This window comes from Myotis daubentonii, chromosome 14 (assembly GCF_963259705.1).
Source record: "Myotis daubentonii chromosome 14, mMyoDau2.1, whole genome shotgun sequence".
Classification (NCBI taxonomy): Eukaryota; Metazoa; Chordata; class Mammalia; order Chiroptera; family Vespertilionidae; genus Myotis; species Myotis daubentonii.
This window is the reverse complement of record NC_081853.1, coordinates 9217955-9235407: the sequence shown is the minus strand read 5'-3', so window position 1 is coordinate 9235407 and position 17453 is coordinate 9217955. Positions and strand designations below refer to the sequence as shown.

Sequence of the window (17453 nt, the reverse complement as noted above, 5' to 3'; positions counted from 1 at the left end):
TAAGAACCCATTGTGGCCCTCGAGTCAAAAAGTTTGCCCACCCCTGGCCTAGACAATGGCTCCCTCTCTCTGTGCCTCCGTCTCTCCCTAAGGGAACAGGGGTGATTGTAGCACTTACTTCATGGTTGTTGTGGGGATTGACTGAGTTAATATGAAGAGAATGCTTAGACCCCTGCCTGTAACTATTCTCACTGCTTGTCTTGTATTTTTTTAGGTCTTAATGCCTGTCTCCCTCTTGGCTCTGATGGCCGCTGCCTGGACGCAGGCCAAGGGCGAACTCAGGCTGACTTGGTCTCTCCACCTCTCTCTCTCCTCTCCTCCAGGGACCCGAGCTGCCCTCCAGCTGCCCTGGGTCCTTACTGTGGGCTCCTGCTCAGCACAGATCCCCGCAGCTGCAGCCTCCCCTCCCGTCACAGGCCTGTCCTCCACCCGCTTCTCCATGCTTCTCTGTGCTTCTGCGAGGAAACATGCTCAGATAGGCAGCAGGGGCCTCCTTCTGGGGGTGGGGGCCTCGCAGAAGGCTGGGTCTCTGTGCGGAGGGGCCTGGAGGCGTGTTACAAAGTGGGGAGGGGACGAAGAGGCGTGCTACACAGTGGCCCAGCTGCAGCCAAATGTGGTCCCTGATAAACATCAGCGACAGTCACATGGCGCCCTGAACTGCCCCTGAACTCTGAACATCTGGAAAGGGCTCTGCCGGCCCAGGGAAGTAAGTGCTCTTTTCTCTCCCCTCTAAGCCCTTTAAGTACTTCTCTGAGGGCGATGTGTCTACTGCTGCCACAGCCGCCGTCTGTTTATAGGGCTGTTTGCTGTGCGCAGGCAAAAGTACCGTTGCCCTAGCAACGGCGGCCTGATGCAGGTCTGCTCTGAGCAGCTATATAAATACGGAATATTTGCAGAATGTGGTCAGGGTAAAGCACCAGGGACTGTGGTATGCATGATACACAGAGCACACCTTTCACCGCCGCAGGAAATTACGTTTTACAGAAAAGTGGGCCTAGAGCAAAAAAACGAGGGGCAGCGTTTTAACGCAGCAGAGACAGTTCTGCAGGCCGCGGAGCTCTTTTCTGGTAAAACACGCACGCCTTTTTATGGATTTAGGAGGAAAGAAGAGGGAACGCCAATCACCGTTCTCGAATAGCTAGAAGTGAAGAGAGAAGGCGGGGCCTTCTGAGGGGCGGCAGCTGTGGGCACGGTCAGGTCAGGTCAGGTTTTCTCTCTTCGTGGCACTGAGCGCAATCCACTGAGCGCAATCCGCAGTGGCAGCGTCTGGAGCGGCTCTGACGCCCCCCAGGAAAGGGACAGAAGACGCAGAAACACTGATGGGAAGGGGCATTGCTGCTGTGAGCACGTTTTCTGTACACTCAGCCCCTCTCACCTGAGCAAGCACCTACTTGCAGACTCAGACTCACAGCGAGAATGTGGGGCAGGTAGGTGCTCTGTCTCCCCTGACAGCGTCCCACCCCCGCCCTTCCTCACGGGCCCAGACACTTGTCCAAACCAGGGTCTCCATTCCCTAACGCTTACCGTTCAAGGAAGCTTATCTCTGACTGCTCTGACCTTGTGAGAGTGAAAGCTGTGGGATTCTTGGTTGGCACCAGGCCCCGAAGAGTGAGGTGTTTAGGGCCGGGGAAGGAACCTGGGCGTCCCTCAGGCCCCAGGAGGGAATGCTGCTGGGCAGAGGTCAGCACAGCGGTGCTCAGCCCTGGGCCTGGAGAGGCTGCCAGCCCGGGAAGGCCTCCCAGCAGCAGGCCGTTTGGGATGGACACCCCACAACAAAGGACTGAGCACACGTAGGTGCCTTGTCCACAAAGCTGTGATTTCTGTCCACGCACGAAACCCTCCAAATGACTAGCTGATTTTATATTTGAATGCATCACTTCTGATGAACCAGGGAAGCATGTCAAACTCACGGCCCACGGGCAGCATGCCTCGTTTATTTGGCCCGTGTTAGCCTTTGAGTTTGACATGCTTGAACGGGGGAGACAAAGCCACTTCTCCCTGTCCCTGGTGAAATCTCTGACTTCCTCCCCATCGACCCACCGCAGGTAAGACGCTGGCAGCGTCTGAGCACGTTGCCTGGAATGGCACAAACCACAGGAAGACTGGCTGCTGGCCTCACAGACCTTCATCCCCGGCCAGCTTTTCTTTCTTTTTAAAGGGCAGCTCTTTCTCAAGGTGCCAGAACAGGCAAGTTGAAGGAAGAAGCCACAGATGACCAGAATGGCGTTGGAGGGCGAACAAACTGGTTAGTATGTGCAGAGGGAAAATGACTTTCACCATCTCAGAACTGCCACTTATTTGGGGAGTTTATAGCTTATGGGCTATTTGAGGTTTTCTTACTTTGTATTTGGCTGGGTCAGCCTTTTTTTTTTTTTTCAGACATGCTTGCCAGAAGCCATTTGGTTTTCTTGACTATCCTACCAAGAAAGCTGCTTTGGTTCCTCCCTCTATTAACACTCGAGTTTTCCAGGGAGGCAGTGGAAGACATCTGTTTATATTTTCCTTCTGAGCCCCTCCCCTTCCCTTGGTAGTGGGGCTGTACATCACATGTCCCACCCAGGGGTGGGGCTATGACTCAGGCAGACCAATGGGAACCCCTTATTCTCTTGTTTCCAGAGCAGAACACATGACCAGACCAGGACCTATGGGGCTCCTATATAGAGAACCTGACTTGGATACTGGAAGAGCACAGTCCCTCTCCTCTACAGGATACAATTGCTAAGATGCACATAATTGGAGGGTCATCGTGGCCACCATGAGAAGGCAGCTTGCTCCCGAAGGATGCCAACAGAAGGCAAGCCAAGGAGAGACACAGAGGGAGAAAAAGAATTTGTTTAAACCCTTGATCCATCTCTACCTGATGTCAGCATACTCCCTGGCCTTTCTAGTAATGTACGCCAAGAGAGTCCCTTTATTCACTTACGCGAGTATGAGTTGGGTTTCTACCATTTGCACCCAAAGGGATTCTAATGACACCAGACACAGTGAAGGTCCAGTCCCAGGAGGACCGGGCTGAGCCCCACGCGTTGCCTCACCTATGTGTTGGGCACAGGTGTCGCAGTATTCCGCATACAAGGACTCGAAGCAGTGGCAACAGTAGGGCCTTCCCTCCTTCATGATGTAGCGCTGGCCGCCCAGCACCGTCTCGCACTCGAAGCAGCAAAAGTGTTTCATGTGCCAGTGCCGCCCCTCGGCTTCGGTGCATTCGTCGGCGAAGATGATCTGGAGATGGGGAAGCCGGATGGTTAGGACCCGGCCAGGAGAATGCACGTTACATGAGGACAGGGAGGGGCCCAGACTAGAAGGGTGGGAAAGCTGTCCCCCCCGACAAGTTGTTAAACAGAAGTGGGTCAGAATATGCTCATTCTATACCTAATCAGCTCCCACGTTTGGATTTGCCTGAAGTACAATTAAACACGGTTTTCAGTCTGGCCTTGTAATTAGTTTAACCACATTTTAATAAGAGAAAGAATGTTCTAAATATGAAGAATATAGAGCAGGACCCAAAACTAACAGCTCATGGGCACTTTGAACATACGTATCTGTTTTACCTGACCTACACTTTTAAAAAGTGGGAAATGCCATATAAACACCTGGAATCCTGGTTTATCTTTTGAGTATATCATATGTGGCAACACACAGTGTATGTCCCCGTGTAGCCGAGTAGCTGGGGCGGGAAGAGGGGCTGCTGCTCCCAGGTGAGTGGTGAGTTCTCAGTTTGGTCCTACTCGTCACCACTCACTGTTGCCTTAACATGAGCCACTTTCATGTGCAATATCTGTTGCCGTCAGAGCATTTGTGTTTTGACCTTTAATGTAGAGTTTTTAAAAATCTAAAGCATAGATTTAAAAGCTTCCTACAAACTACAGTAATCAAGACAGTGGGTACTGGTATAAGAATAGACACATAGATCAACAGAACAGAATTGGAAGTACAGAAATAAACCCAAACATTTATGGCCAATTAATTATCAACAAGGGTGTCAAGGACATTCAGTTGGGGAAGAATAGTCTCTTCAACAAATGGGGCTGGGACAAGTGGAGAGCCACATGCAAAAGAATGAATCAGAACCCCTACCTCACACTACACACTATAGGAACTCAAAGGGATTAAAGACATAAAGGGCCAAAAACTATAAAATACCCAGAAGAAAACACAGGTATAAATGTTCATGACCTTGCATTAGGCAATGGTTTCTTAGGTATGATACACTAAAAACGTAAGCAACAAAAGAAAAAATATATAAATTGGACCTTATCCAAGTTAAATTGTTTTGTGTTTCAAAGGACATCTTTAGGAAAATGAAAATATAACCACAAAATGGGAGAAAATACTTGCAAATCATGTATCTGATAAGAAACTAGTATCCACAATATATAAATAGTTACAATTCAACAGTGAAAAGAAAAATCACATAATTTAAAAAAATGGGCCAAGGATTTGAATAGACATTTCTTAAAAAAAGAAAAATACACAAATGGCCAATAAACACATGAAAAGATGCTCAACATTATTAGCTGTTAAGGATATGCGAGGCACAACCACTTTACAGCCACTAAGGTGACTATAATAAAAAAGATAAGCAATAAATGTTGAGAATGTGGAGAAACTGGAATCCTCATTTATTGACAGTGGGAATGTAAAATGGTGTAGCTGTTCTGGAAGAAAGTTTGCATTCCCTCAAAAAATTAAACAGAATTTTCTTATGACCCAGCAATTCCATTCCTAGACAACTAGAAATATGTGTCTGCACAAAAACTTGTACATGAATGTTCATAGCAGCATTGTTCATAATTGTTTAAAAGTGGGAACAACTTAAATGTCCATCAATTGAAAAATGGCTAAACAAAATGTGACACATGCATACGACTGAATATCATTCAGCCATGGAAAGGAATACAGTACCGATATAGGCGACAGCCTGTATTAACCTTGAGCACATCCTGCTAAGTGAAAGAAGCCAGAGACAAAAGGTCACACATTGTCTGCCTCCATTTATATAAAATGTCTAGAATATGTAAACCCAGAGAGACAGAGACTAGATTAGTGGTTTCCAGGGGCTGGACAAAGGGGGAAACGGAAGTTTGTGCTAATAGACAGCGTTCCTTTCAGAGAGGGGGAGGGTGGTGATACAAATGGTCTGGAATTGGATAGTAGTGACGGTTGCACAACTCTGTGACTATATTAAAAATCACTGAATGTACACACTTGAAAGGGGTGAACCTTATGCTCTGTGAATTACATCTCAATAAACAAACATTTCAAAGCTCTTAAAGCAGTGGTTCTCAACCTTCCTAATGCCGCGACCCTTTAATACAGTTCCTCATGTTGTGGTGACCCCCAACCATAATATTATTTTCGTTGCTACTTCATAACTGTAATTTTGCTACTGTTATGAATCGTAATGTAAATATCTGATATGCAGGATGTATTTTCATTGTTACAAATTGAACATAATTAAAGCATAGTGATGAATCACAAAAACAATAGGTAATTATATATGTTTTCCGATGGTCTTAGGCAACCCCTATGAAAGGGTCGTTCGACCCCCAAAGGGGTCGCGACCCACAGGTTGAGAACCGCTGTGGTTCTATTTGCCATTAAGTAACATAATGCTGTGTTATGAGCATTCATTTCCAGATTTGGAAACTGAGGCATGAAGGTAAAGTGGCTGCCTAGAATCACCGAGCTGCACCTGAACTGTTTCCCGACTACTCGTCTAGTGGGTCTCTCTAGAACATCACCATTAGCATTAGAATCCAAATTAGTTAAGGCTGATCAACTTCCTCCTAGAAGAGCAAATCTCTCCTGGACAATTTATAAGGAAGAATTGCCCATGGGGTAGTGAACTCTGACTAAAAAAGAGAGTACTGTTTATACAGTCCCACATTTCTGCTTATAGGGTAGAGAGAACCAAAAACCCACTCTGTGCAGGAGGAAACCCCTGTCCAAGACCTTTCCCCCGATGAATCCTATCACAGTGGTCAGCTTTAGAACATTCTCCTTTCTGCTCCAAACTTTTACAATTTTTTTTTTATTTTTTATTTTTTTTTATTGAGCCTATAAGCTCCAAACCTTTAGAGCTAAACGAGGTGTTCTAGTCTTCCAGTTCACAGATCATACCTGGGTGTGCTTCTGGTGGGAGGGAGCACAGGCCTGGCTTGTGTTCCTGTCTGCTGTCTTACTCCGGGCAGCAAATTCAAGTTCTCAGAGTGCAGGCAGAGGCATCCAAAGGCAGTATCCATCTGCCTCCTGGATCCTCATCAGAACTTTTATAAGTTGTGGGAAAATTAAATAATGCTACCAGCTTTCTTCTCAAACCAAACTGTCCCTCTGAAGCTCAGAAAACAGAGCTTTTAAAGATATAAGTGGCACATCATTACTGATGATTACTCCCTGGGATTTGGACTGAAATCTAAAGCTGCACGATACCATGGTTCTTTTCTTTAACATTCTGAATGGACCCAATGCCAGGAGTCACCTCAGCTACAGAAACCAACTGCCTTCCCACTGGGTCCATGAGGCTATGCGTTCAGTGATGCAGGCCACGTTCGGGCAGGCCAGCCACCCGGGATGGGGGACTTCTCTCGGGAAAGGGTTAATATAGGAAGGCGGAGTGGCCTGTGGTTTTCCTCCCTGCAGAAAACCACAGCCCTTCCCCCCCTCCCCCAACTCCCATGTGGGTTATGCCACAGCGGGCTGCGGGCAGGGCTGCCAGCCCACGGGAGTGCACTGACCTCGTCACAGGCGGCACAGCGCGGCTTCAGGCACTCGGCGTGGTGCCGGCCGCAGTAGATCTTGCCATCCTGGTAGAAGTAGATCAAGTCCACCAGGAGCTCGTTGCAGACGGTGCATATGAAGCAGGGTGGATGCCAGCAAACCCCGTGGCCAGCGCGCGACGCGAACACGGCGATGTCCCCGCCGTTAATCTGGCCTCCGCACTGCGAGGCAAAGGCAATGTGAGTGTGAGCAGCGCTCCCATCGCTCAGACCGCGCACAGGTGACAAACGGCCGCCACCTCTACCCGTAATCGACCATAAGCACTTATGTTCCCATGAGGCCCTGTGCGACCTGCTTTACATACGTGCTGCCTCCCCCTCTCTCCTTGTGTAGGGCCACCAAGGAAGAGGAAGATTAAGTAACTGAGCAAATCAGGACTCACAAAGGCGGGAAAGAGGAAAACTCTGCATCAGGAGGCACACTTACACAAACTCCATCCGGAGGCACAGAGAGGGTTAGAGGAGGAGGCTGTGGGGGCTGAGGGCAGGAGAGGGGCATAAGGTGATAAGGGGAGTGGGTTCATTCAAATGTGCCCGCCTTTAACTATTTCTCCGACAGTCTTTCAGGCCTGCTCTTAGCCTGCCTCCGCTAGCATCCTTCTACATAATCCTGAGGAAAAAGGCACCATTTCTAAGACCAGCCTCTGGAAAGGGCTTCTTCCCTGTCCCTCCGTCATCTTCCCACTCACGTCCCCAAGCTCCTTCCCCATCCAGAAAGGGGCAAGGCAGAGTCCCCGGTAGCCCATGCTTAAGGCTGGGGTTAGGGTAAAACAGATATGGTCTGAGGGCCTTTGAGGGAGGAATCAAGTGTGAGGCAGTGGGTCTGGGGGCAGGATCTCTGCTGACCATGAGGTTCACAGCCTGAAGGTCCAGTAACAGGGCCCCACATGAGGGCCAGAGCTCTGGGGACAATGTCTGCAGAGTAGAAACGCTACCTCCTAACCTTTCCTACATCATGGGCCTCCCGTGGGTTGAACTGCTTTCTAGAAAAAGGAGTAAAGAGCTCATGGAACTGGCTCTGGGAGCCCGATCATGTGATCAGACAGAGGAAAGACTATGCTACAAAAAGCACTAACACTTCCTCTTATAACATTAGTAGAACTGGGGTAGCACGCTGTTAACAGGTAAACTGAGGCACATTCAAAATTTCAAGAGTTTACTTGAACAAATGCTGGATCGTGTTGGGCAGCACCAAACTGGAGGTGGTTGGAGCGCCCCAAGGATGGGAGCTCGGGGGCAGGTTCTTACAGAAAAGAGGCGGAAGCAGAGAAAGCAGTGGTTTGAGTGGCTGCAACTTAAGTAGTCATCTTATTTGGGAAAGCCTGATTCGAATTTGTGATTGATTGTTCTTAAGTTTCATTTTGTTGGATTCTGGTACATTGATTCTGGCTTAGGTTTTGGTTTGCTACCGTACAAAGTACTAGAGCCACCTCAGTGTAATGGCCTCTTTGTTTAATTACCTTAACGATACAGAATCCCATTTAATCTCAACACCATTCTATGACACAGGCATTTGCTATCCCCATTCATGGCCAACGTCATTTGGGAGAAGCATGAGTCAAACTTACATCTCTCTGTCTCCATGCGCTTGTCACTATTCTGCCCTACTTTTGACATCTTCCCACAAATGCCCAACCTTCCTCTGTCTTAGGTGAGCCCCACTGGGCTGCCTCTGGGAGAGGCAGAGGTCCTGCATTGAGCTGAGTCCCACATCTTAACCGCTGATGACCTGCATCTCCAGGTGGGTCTTAAGGATGAAGACCCCACTGCCAAAAATCTGGTCCTTTGGCTCCCCTATGAAGTATTACCTTCATTCCATCCACCTGAATCTTCTTACTCTATCCCTCTGAAATCTCAAAAACAAAAAAAAAACCCCAAATGTCACCCTGCCCCCTCAGGTATTATCTTGGTTTCTCGTCTCTGATCTGGCTCACGTATCTTCAGCACATGAACCGGCCCCTTTAGTCCAGGGGTGGGGAACCTTTTTTCCGCCAAGGGCTATCTGGGTATTTCTAGCATCATTCGCAGGCCATACAAAAATATCAACTTAAAGATTAGCCTCCTATATTTGGTCAAACACTTAATTAACTCACCCCTAATGCCTTGGCAGGGCCAGACCAAATGATTTCTCGGGCCTTATACGGCCCCGCCGGCTGGACATTCCCACCCCTGCTTCAGAGCTTAGGCAGTTAGATGGGCCTGTACAAAACGCACAGGGCTAAGCAAAGTGCTGAAAATGACAGCGCAGAAGGCTTTTGGCAGCCACCTTGCTTTCTTTTTCTTTTTTCAATTGGTGAGAGAGAGAGAGAGAGAGAGAGAGAGAAAGGAAGAGAGAGAAAGGGGAAGAGAGAGAGAGAGAGCCTGGCCGCCTCCCGCATGCACCCTGACAGGGAATTGACCCTGTCACCTTCCGGCGTACAGGATGACGCTCCGACCAACTGGGCCCCACTGGCCAGAGCAATCGCCACTGTCCTGCTTTCCTTAAAACCCTCCTCCGCCATCCCCTGAGGGCAGGAGAAAAACAAACCCAGACGCTTCAAGCAGTGAGGTCCCAGCGAGAATGCAGGAGGCTTCCTGCACTTTGCTAAAGAGCCCTCAAACCAAGCGGATGACCATTTACCACCCTGTAAATGTCACGGTCCTGGGAAAGAGGCTGGCCTGGTCCAGGCAAACTCCACTTTCTAAAGGACGCATTTAAAATATAAACCCAGCATATGTCAATCCTTGGCGCAACTCTTTCCAATGGGCACTTAACCCCCAGGCCCTGGCCCTCTGTCAGTTCTCCTCCTTCACGCCCTCCGCCCTGCCACACTGCGAACCAACAGGAATGTCCTGCCTCAGGGCCTGTGAGCCCTCTGTCCCCTCTGCCCCGCTGCCCCTCCCCAAGGCCTACGTGCTTCCCTCTCTCAGTTCTGGCTTGTCTTTGCTCAGAAGCCACCTACTAAGGGGCCCAGCCACTTTATGAGAACGGCAACCCCACCCCCACTCCCAGCATTTCCCAACCCCTTCCCTGCTGTATTTTTTTCTATCTTGCTTATTTATGTTATTGTCTGACTTCCCCCCCTAGAACATAACTCCTCACAAGGGCAAGATGAAGCTTTTAAACGTTTGTTCACTGCTGTATCCCCTGCCCAGAACAGCGGCTGGCCCAAGCAGGCACTCAGAAAGTGAGCGTGAAGGGTGAGGGGGGGAAAGCCAGCCGGGCAGTCCCACCTCCATGCTCACCTGTTCGCAAATGGCTCCCGTCATGGTGACTGGGAAGGGCCTGACATTCCCTCGGCCCAAGTTCTCGCGCTTCCTCTGGTTGCTGAAGAGCTTCAGCTCCCGCTTCTCCTCCTCATCCAGGGAGTTGCAGTATCGGACCTGCAGGGACACAGAGGTGGCAGGGAAGAGTGACTCTTCACTCGTCCCCTTAGGATTCCAAAGCTCAGGCCTCAGTTTTCTCAGCAAACGCGCTCCTGTTTGGTGTTAGGGTCCTGGCCTGGACTTGAACACGGCCAGGCTTGGGGACATCTGAAATGAGTCTCTACCTAAAGGAGCTGACTAAAGGCACCAAACTCTGGAGCCCAAGGCTCGGGCAGGATGAAGGTCCGTAACTGTTCCTCATCCTCACTGCTTCACTCTGCTCCCCACACTGAGCCCCACTCCCAGGTCTGGGACTTTCTCCTCCTTTCAAATGGATTTGCATCTTCAAACTGATTGTGGGGTCCTGATAAGTTTCATGGCCGGGTGCCCAGGTAAGTGGTCCTTGACACCAATGACGGCCCCCGGCCAGCGAGCCAGAACCATTGTCAGTGGGCTCATAGCTTCTCTTCTCCCAACTCATTGTTGGGAGAATGGGGAACCAAAGGCTTGAGACTGAAGAGTTAGCTCAAAAGCATCTGTGTTGCTTCATGGAAGTCCCTGCCTGCTTCTCTGTGAGTCAGAGGAAAAAGCCACCTGCTGGGCTTTGGTTAATGCATCAACTTGCATTAAGCTATGATCCTTCTTGTCAGACACAGACACACAAGTAAGGGAGGGACATCAAAGGCATTCAATCCAGTATTTCCATCTCTTCCTTTACATCTGCACACCTCGAGAATTTTGTCAGAGTCTTGAACTATTACCTACTTAATGGTACTGTTGTGATTAATAATAGGAAAATTATTAATAACAGGAGAGGAGCAAAGGGAAGGCCAAATATTATGGGCATGTCATTTGGGCAGTTTCGCCAGAAGCTAAAACCTTATACTCCCCAGTGGTCCAGCAAAGGGGTGGCAGACAAATGCTCAGTAAAGTTGGTGGGTGCTTTCCTGTTAGTCACACCTGGGAGCAGGTCGCTGGCCAGGGCAGGCATGGCCACCACAAAGGCATGACATTTGGGATATTTGGTCCCCTGAACAAAGGAGTTCGCTCTCTTCATTCCTCTTGGCTCTCTTGTTTGCTCTAGCTCTTGGTGTGTTTGGTTGGCTCCTGGCTTGTGGGGCTCCCCTGCATTCCCCTACATGGCCCGTGGCCATGCGCTCCCCACACACAATGGACTAATGGACGACAGCTGGCCTGATGCTGAAGTGGACCCAGCTCCAACATGGAAGGAAAGCTAGACACTGGCTCTGGTTTTAGCTCTACTGAAGCCCCACCTACACTTCTTCCAGGACTGGACTGAGGGAAAGGGGACTTTGGAAACCCAGTAATTCCATGCAAAGAAAAATCACTCATTCTCCTGTGCGAGTCTCAGAAAATTCTTTCTCTCGAGATGTAAGGACACCACCCCCAGCCCTCAGTGAGGAAAGGGAGACCCCACTTCCACTGATAATACTTAATACTGTTTTAACGCTGACTGACTCACTTTTTAAAACTTGACTAGGTTTCCTTAAAAAGAAAGTACATTATGATTATAAATGGCAAACCTGTATTACCTGTAAAAATCAGAGGGCGAACATAAACTAAATAGAGTGAGAACGAAACCACATGGTTAGATTCTACCTGGATACCTTTGGCTGTGGGAGGTCCCGAAATGCGGATTCTTAATGCTGCAGCTCCCAAGCTACAGCTGCTGCCCCACCTGAACTGTCTCTCCCTTCACTATCCACGAGGAATGAAATACAACTTACGAGGAAGTGCTCTCTCATTACATGGTTCAGTTTTACACACTGCCTTGCCCGTGTCCCACCTCAAGTCCCGTGCCCACCACACTTTGGCAAATAGGGCCCTAACCCCACCGCCTGCCTCACTTCAGAATAATCTGAGCATCAGAAGGTTCACTGAGATGCTCAGATGCCTGTCAGCCCGATGGCTCCAGGGGGCCTTTGAACTAGGCTGGTGCGTCCTAATTTAAAAACCAGGGCGGCTGCAGATATCAAAACTGTCCTCTCTGGGTGAAAAAAAGAATGATCAAATGTTTACGTTAGGATCACCCTTTGTTCCCCACAGGGCCACGTCTAAATGGGTGAAACTGCCTCCGGGCCCCATGGAAGGAATTCTCACCAGCAGGAAGGAGGGATTTGAAAGGTCTCTTTTCATGAAACCACAGTTAACCTTACACAGAATAAACCATTAAAAGCAGAACAGAGCGGATCAGGTCCCTCTGCCACGTAAAAAGTTAACAGAAAAAGAAACCGTCTTCATGCGGATGCTTCTCTCCGGGAGAGAACCCAGGGCCCCCAAGCAGCCCGGACTATGTGGTTACTGGCACTTTATGGACAAGCTTTTAAAGACAGGCACACCCCTCCTGCTTGTAAAAACCCGCATTTTCACTTCCAAGTTAGTTAACTGGGCGTCAGGTTACAAGGTTTGCTTTCAGCTTTAAAGAGGAAGCATTATTTTTACACTTTTTAAACGAAGTCTGAAATGAACCCTAGGAAAGGGAATCATGGCCCTCTGTCTAGGAGCTGCCTCAGCGTGTAAGCTTTTGCTCCACTTATCACTTATTCAAATGCACTTTCGTGGCTCCTGATTTACCCTTTTCTTTCAGATGTGGGGAGGTAAAGACTAGGAAGCACTCAGTCATTTCTCTGGGATCCAGCTTGCGGGTGGGACAGTGGGTAGCTGGTGTCTCACCAAGGGGTTACCTCTCTTTTCAATCGAAAATTGTGTTTCTGTTTAAAATGTAATCCAGTTCAGTGGACAATTCAATTCTATGGGATTACAACTTTTACAAACCCGATACTTAACAATTAATGGTTAGTTTACAAATCTAAACCCCTCAAGCATGAGGAGCGTTTAAAAGTATATTTACAAATGTCCCTTTAGGATCAATTTATCTCCCAAGATAAATGCCTGCTCACAGCGCTGTGGGTGTGGGTTCAGAGAACAGGACAGCCTGCAAGCCAGACTTTCAAGGGTGCAAAGGGTGACCTCAGCAAGCTGGACTTTAAACGACAAAAACACAGATTTTCAGAGCTGCACATCTGAGCACATAACGTCAGCTGCCGTGGAGCGTGGGAAATGTGCGCACTCATTTAACGTGAGATGAGGCTGAAAATTCAAGAGAGTCACAAAGTCTTTGCAGGGTTTGAACTGCCCAGGGAATCTCAACCGTCCCAGATGCTCAGGAAACCAGCCTCGCCCATTCTTCTTCAACTAAGAAAGCCTGAACTCTGCCTTCAAATGTTCGTGCTCCCTGGCTAACCTCAGAGCGCTAGCAGTGCCAGGCGAATCCAGCCCATACTGAGACTTTGCTTTTTGGTAATGCTCTCCAGAAGGTGTCTGAGAGCTGTGTTTGGCTCTAATTAAGGAAGCTAAAACCTAAACTAAACGGCCAGAATGTTTCTTTGGAGATCTTGATCACAGCATTCCAACTGTGGAAAGGTAGGTAGGTATTCGGGGAAGGTTCTAAGGAAGGCTCCCTAAGGCCCCCCAGCCCCTTACCTCATTGTCATGCGGCGGCAGCTGGTGTAATAGCTGCTTGATTCGCAGCTTCTCCCCGGGACTGTTGACATAAGGAACCTTCTCTTCTGGGAGACAGCTGTAGTACTGGTGAACCTGAGGGTGGAAAGCGCACAGGTGACCGGCCGTTCCGCTGTCTGAGATGATGCCCACAGCAGGACACAGGCTGCGTCCCGCCGTCCCACCCTGCGAGGAACACAGCGGCATGCGTTTCTCACTGCCAGCAGAGAAACTCCTTCTTCAGGAAAGAGCCCAGCAAATCCCCCGGCTCTTGGGGGCTTTCCCTCTCTCTCCAAGGAAAAGACAAAAGCCAGCGAACTCTCCTGGAAGAAGAGACATCGGCAACCATGCTGGCGAACCCGGAGGCTAGGGCTTTCTCCGGCTCCGGCTCCGGAGCTGACTTTACCATTTTCCCTGCTCGTCTCCAGCGTGTAACATGCCTCCTGAGCCAGCGGGATCTGTCAGTGCCTGTCCTGGCAGCGCTGGAGTCAGAGCCCGCTTCTGGCACTCACATCCCTCAGCCGCCTCCTACGTGCAAAGCCCTCCAGGCCCTGAGCCCTGTGAGAGGGCAGGCAGCTCCCATCTGTCAGAAAGAGCCCCTGAATCTGGATACAGAGCGTGCAGTGAAAAATCGTCAGTAATGGGAGTATTTCTGTCCATCCTAGAATGCTCCTGCTGATGACAGGGCAGATGCGTGCACTTTCTAAGCCAGGTTAACCCTAACGATGACTTTGGGAAGCACCAAGCACCTATTTTTGTCTGAGAAAAGAAAACATTCTGTCATCCAGCTGCATGCAAAACTAGGGAAAGGAAAAACTGACCCAAACCAGTGGTATGCTATTACATAGGAGAGACAAAAACAAACAAACAAACAAACAAAAAACCACGCACGCTCAGATGACATCATGGAAAATACTTTCCAGCTATCTCCTAGGAGCATCATGACCAGCTCTTGAGAAACAAGGCAATCATTCAATAGCAGGGAAGAAAGAAGACTTGGGGCTCTAAGTTCATCATGCTCGTCACAGTCCACAAACTTGGTCGAACTCCCGAGTTTAGGGAGTCTTGGATATGCACGCCGCTTTGGGAATGCTGGGACGAAGAGGTACGACAGCTCTGTCTACTCCGATCTCCAGAAAGGAAGTCGTAAGCAGTAGAAGAGAGGGGAGGAAAGGCTTTGCAATGACAAGGCCTTAAAAAATGTGAAAGCCACCTTTATTTTCCTAACAAATAATCGCAACCATTCACCATCATGCGCACATCATCCTCTTAATCAAATCCCAAAGGCAACCGTAAACAGACGTCTTGTCCTAGACCAGCTGGCTCGGGGAGGCCGGGCCTCTGCAAGGCTCCTGCCGGCACCTGGCAGGGAGCCACCTCCTGGGAGGGGAGGACCGCTCCAGGTTCTGTGCCGCCCACAGGTTCCCAGCACTCTCCAGAGAAGAAATAAAAGGCCAGATGACGAGTTCATTTGGAATTAGAAGCTGGTGCTGAGCCCCTCAGAGGAGCGGCACCATATGGCTCCTCAGGTAAGTGCCAGGTGTGAAAAGCAGACCCCGTCTCCGTCTCCGTGTCTTGGAGAAGGGCTTTGCCTCCCAAGCCAAATAATTGCTGGTAGAAAGGCCTTGTTGCAACCTCACTTGGCAGTTCTCACAACACCCATGATGGTTCCGGAACGGTAGGTACAAATGCGGACATCGAGGGAATCGCTGTGGGTTCTTGATAGTGAACTCACTTGAGCTGTGCCCCCCTCATTATTCAGACAGCCCCCTCTTCACTGCCCAGGTTGTGAGTCCCTGAGAGCCCTTCTGATCGAGCGCCTGAGCCAGGCCCTCTCTGCCACTGTCCACAGCTGGCCCAGGTTGGAGTCTTCCCTGCACCGTCCGTGTCATGGCCAGGGAGACCCGCACCCCAGCCCAGCTCGAACATGCTCCATGCCTGTGTCCTCAGCAAGTTACATTCACCACGCAGAAGCCTCATTGGAAGATCGGGGCAATGCAGTGAGAGCGTAGGCAGAGCATTTGCCCCCGAATAGCAACACATGACATGAATGTAATCAGTATGTTATCTAGCCTGGCATACTCCACATGGAACAATCCAGAGGCTTCCTGGACTTCCTTCCATTTGAAAATGCAGGGCAACACTGTCAGCTTGTAGAGTTAGACCGAACCCCGCCCCTCCTCACTCATCTCAGTCTAACCAAGAGGGTGGCAAGGAAAAAAATGCTACTTGAGCTAGTTTGATTGCAGAGATAAAATGGAAAATTATATAAAGGTGTGATGCTTTCTCCAGAAACCCAGCAGTACCCCCGGGCCTCACGAGGAAACGGAGCCTGCCGCTGAAAGGTGATCGGTCAGGGATGCTCATCGCTCCAAGCCCAGTGTCCTCTATGCGTCTCTCCCCGCAGATTTGCTTCTTACCTTCTCACAGCTTAAGGTTTCCCATAAAACCTGAGTTTATACAACCTCGGTTCCTACACTGACTAGCTTTGCTCAAACCCAAATCCCCCAGAGAAAGACCTGACTGCCCATCTTGGGCAAGGTCCACACCTGGAAAGCAGTCCCCCACACCTGACGCTGGAGGGCATAGGAGTCCCCAACATGCAGTGACAGAGCACGCCAGGGGTTCTCGGGAGGTAAATCAATATCTTGGTATGCTGTGTGCCATCCTCAAGACTTCGAATTCTTTTTTTAATTATTTGATTTTTTTTTAATTATTTGATTTTTTAATTACAGTTTATATTCAATATTATTTTGTATTAGTTTCAGGTGTACAGCATAGGGATTAGGCAATCATATACTTCAAAAAGTGTTCCCCTGATAGTTCCAGTACTCACCTGGCATCATACATAGTTATTACAATATTATTGACTATATTCCCTATGCTGTAATCTACATTTCGGTGACTATTGTGTAACTACCAATTTGTACTTCTTAATCCCTTCACCTTTTTCACCCAGTGCCCCCACCCGCCGCAGCCCCCTGCTCTCTGTCAACCATCAGTCTGTTCTTTATATCTATGAGTCTGTTTCTCCTTTGTTTGTTCACTTATTTTGTTCTTTAGATTCCACATATAAGTGAAATCATATGGTGTTTGTCTTTCTCTGACTGACTTATTTCTCTTAGTGTAATGCCCTCTAGGTCAATCCATGTTGTCATAAGTGGTAAGATTTTGTTCTTATTTTTGGCCGAGTAATATTCCACTGTATATATGTTTCACCACTTTCTTTTATTCCCTCGTGTATTGATGAGTTCTTGGGTTGCTTCCATATCTTGGCTATGGTAAATTATGCTGCAGTGAACATAGGGGTGCCTATATTAGACTCTGAATTCTTAAATCAACAGAGGGAACATAGGCCTACATTTCCTGGCCAGACATCTTGTGTTGTCTTTTATAATTCAAGCCCACTGATTACCACCACTGAAAAGTGTCCGTTCTACCAGTATTCCAATAATGCCTCATATATGAAATGTGCTAAAATATTTTCGCACAATAATTTGGTGGATGCTTTTAAAATTGACCTAATTAGTGGGATGCCCCTTTATTAAAAACAGATCAGCTAATATTCATTAACAACCTACCAAATCACCCCTGTGTCCTATTGTAGGTGATCTGACTTACAATGAGTTGATCAAGCCGTCTGCAAGCCTGGTTCAGTCCAGGAGAAAAAGTTACCCTCTCATGTTGGCTTCTGTGTTTCCACCTGGTATTGATCTGACTTTCCAAGCTCTTTATTGAGCATGGAGGACTAGAAGATGGATGGGAATGAGGGAGAATCCACTCTCTTGAATTCCCAATCTGTCTGGC

At 48.7% G+C, this 17453-nt stretch overlaps 1 protein-coding gene and 1 long non-coding RNA gene across 5 annotated transcripts in view; one reads left to right on the top strand and one right to left on the bottom strand.

Annotated features, from left to right (window-relative positions):
• The window catches only part of PRICKLE2 (prickle planar cell polarity protein 2), a 327112-nt gene that overhangs the window by 42404 nt on the left and 267255 nt on the right, over window positions 1–17453 (bottom strand). For 3 of the 4 annotated variants that reach the window (XM_059663056.1, XM_059663057.1, XM_059663058.1), the window contains 4 exons: window positions 13629–13742; window positions 10005–10142; window positions 6738–6941; window positions 3036–3222 (listed from right to left, as the gene is read on the bottom strand). In XM_059663056.1, coding sequence (XP_059519039.1) covers window positions 3036–3222; window positions 6738–6941; window positions 10005–10142; window positions 13629–13742 — 643 coding nt within the window. Of the gene's footprint in view, window positions 1–3035; window positions 3223–6737; window positions 6942–10004; window positions 10143–13628; window positions 13743–14052; window positions 14187–17453 lie in introns of those variants that run through there. The other variant, XM_059663059.1, reaches the window with a different exon arrangement.
• LOC132215227 (uncharacterized) lies at window positions 14943–17347 on the top strand. Its single transcript, XR_009448486.1, has 3 exons — window positions 14943–15175; window positions 15413–15991; window positions 17254–17347. It is a non-coding gene; the product is annotated as an uncharacterized LOC132215227 (long non-coding RNA).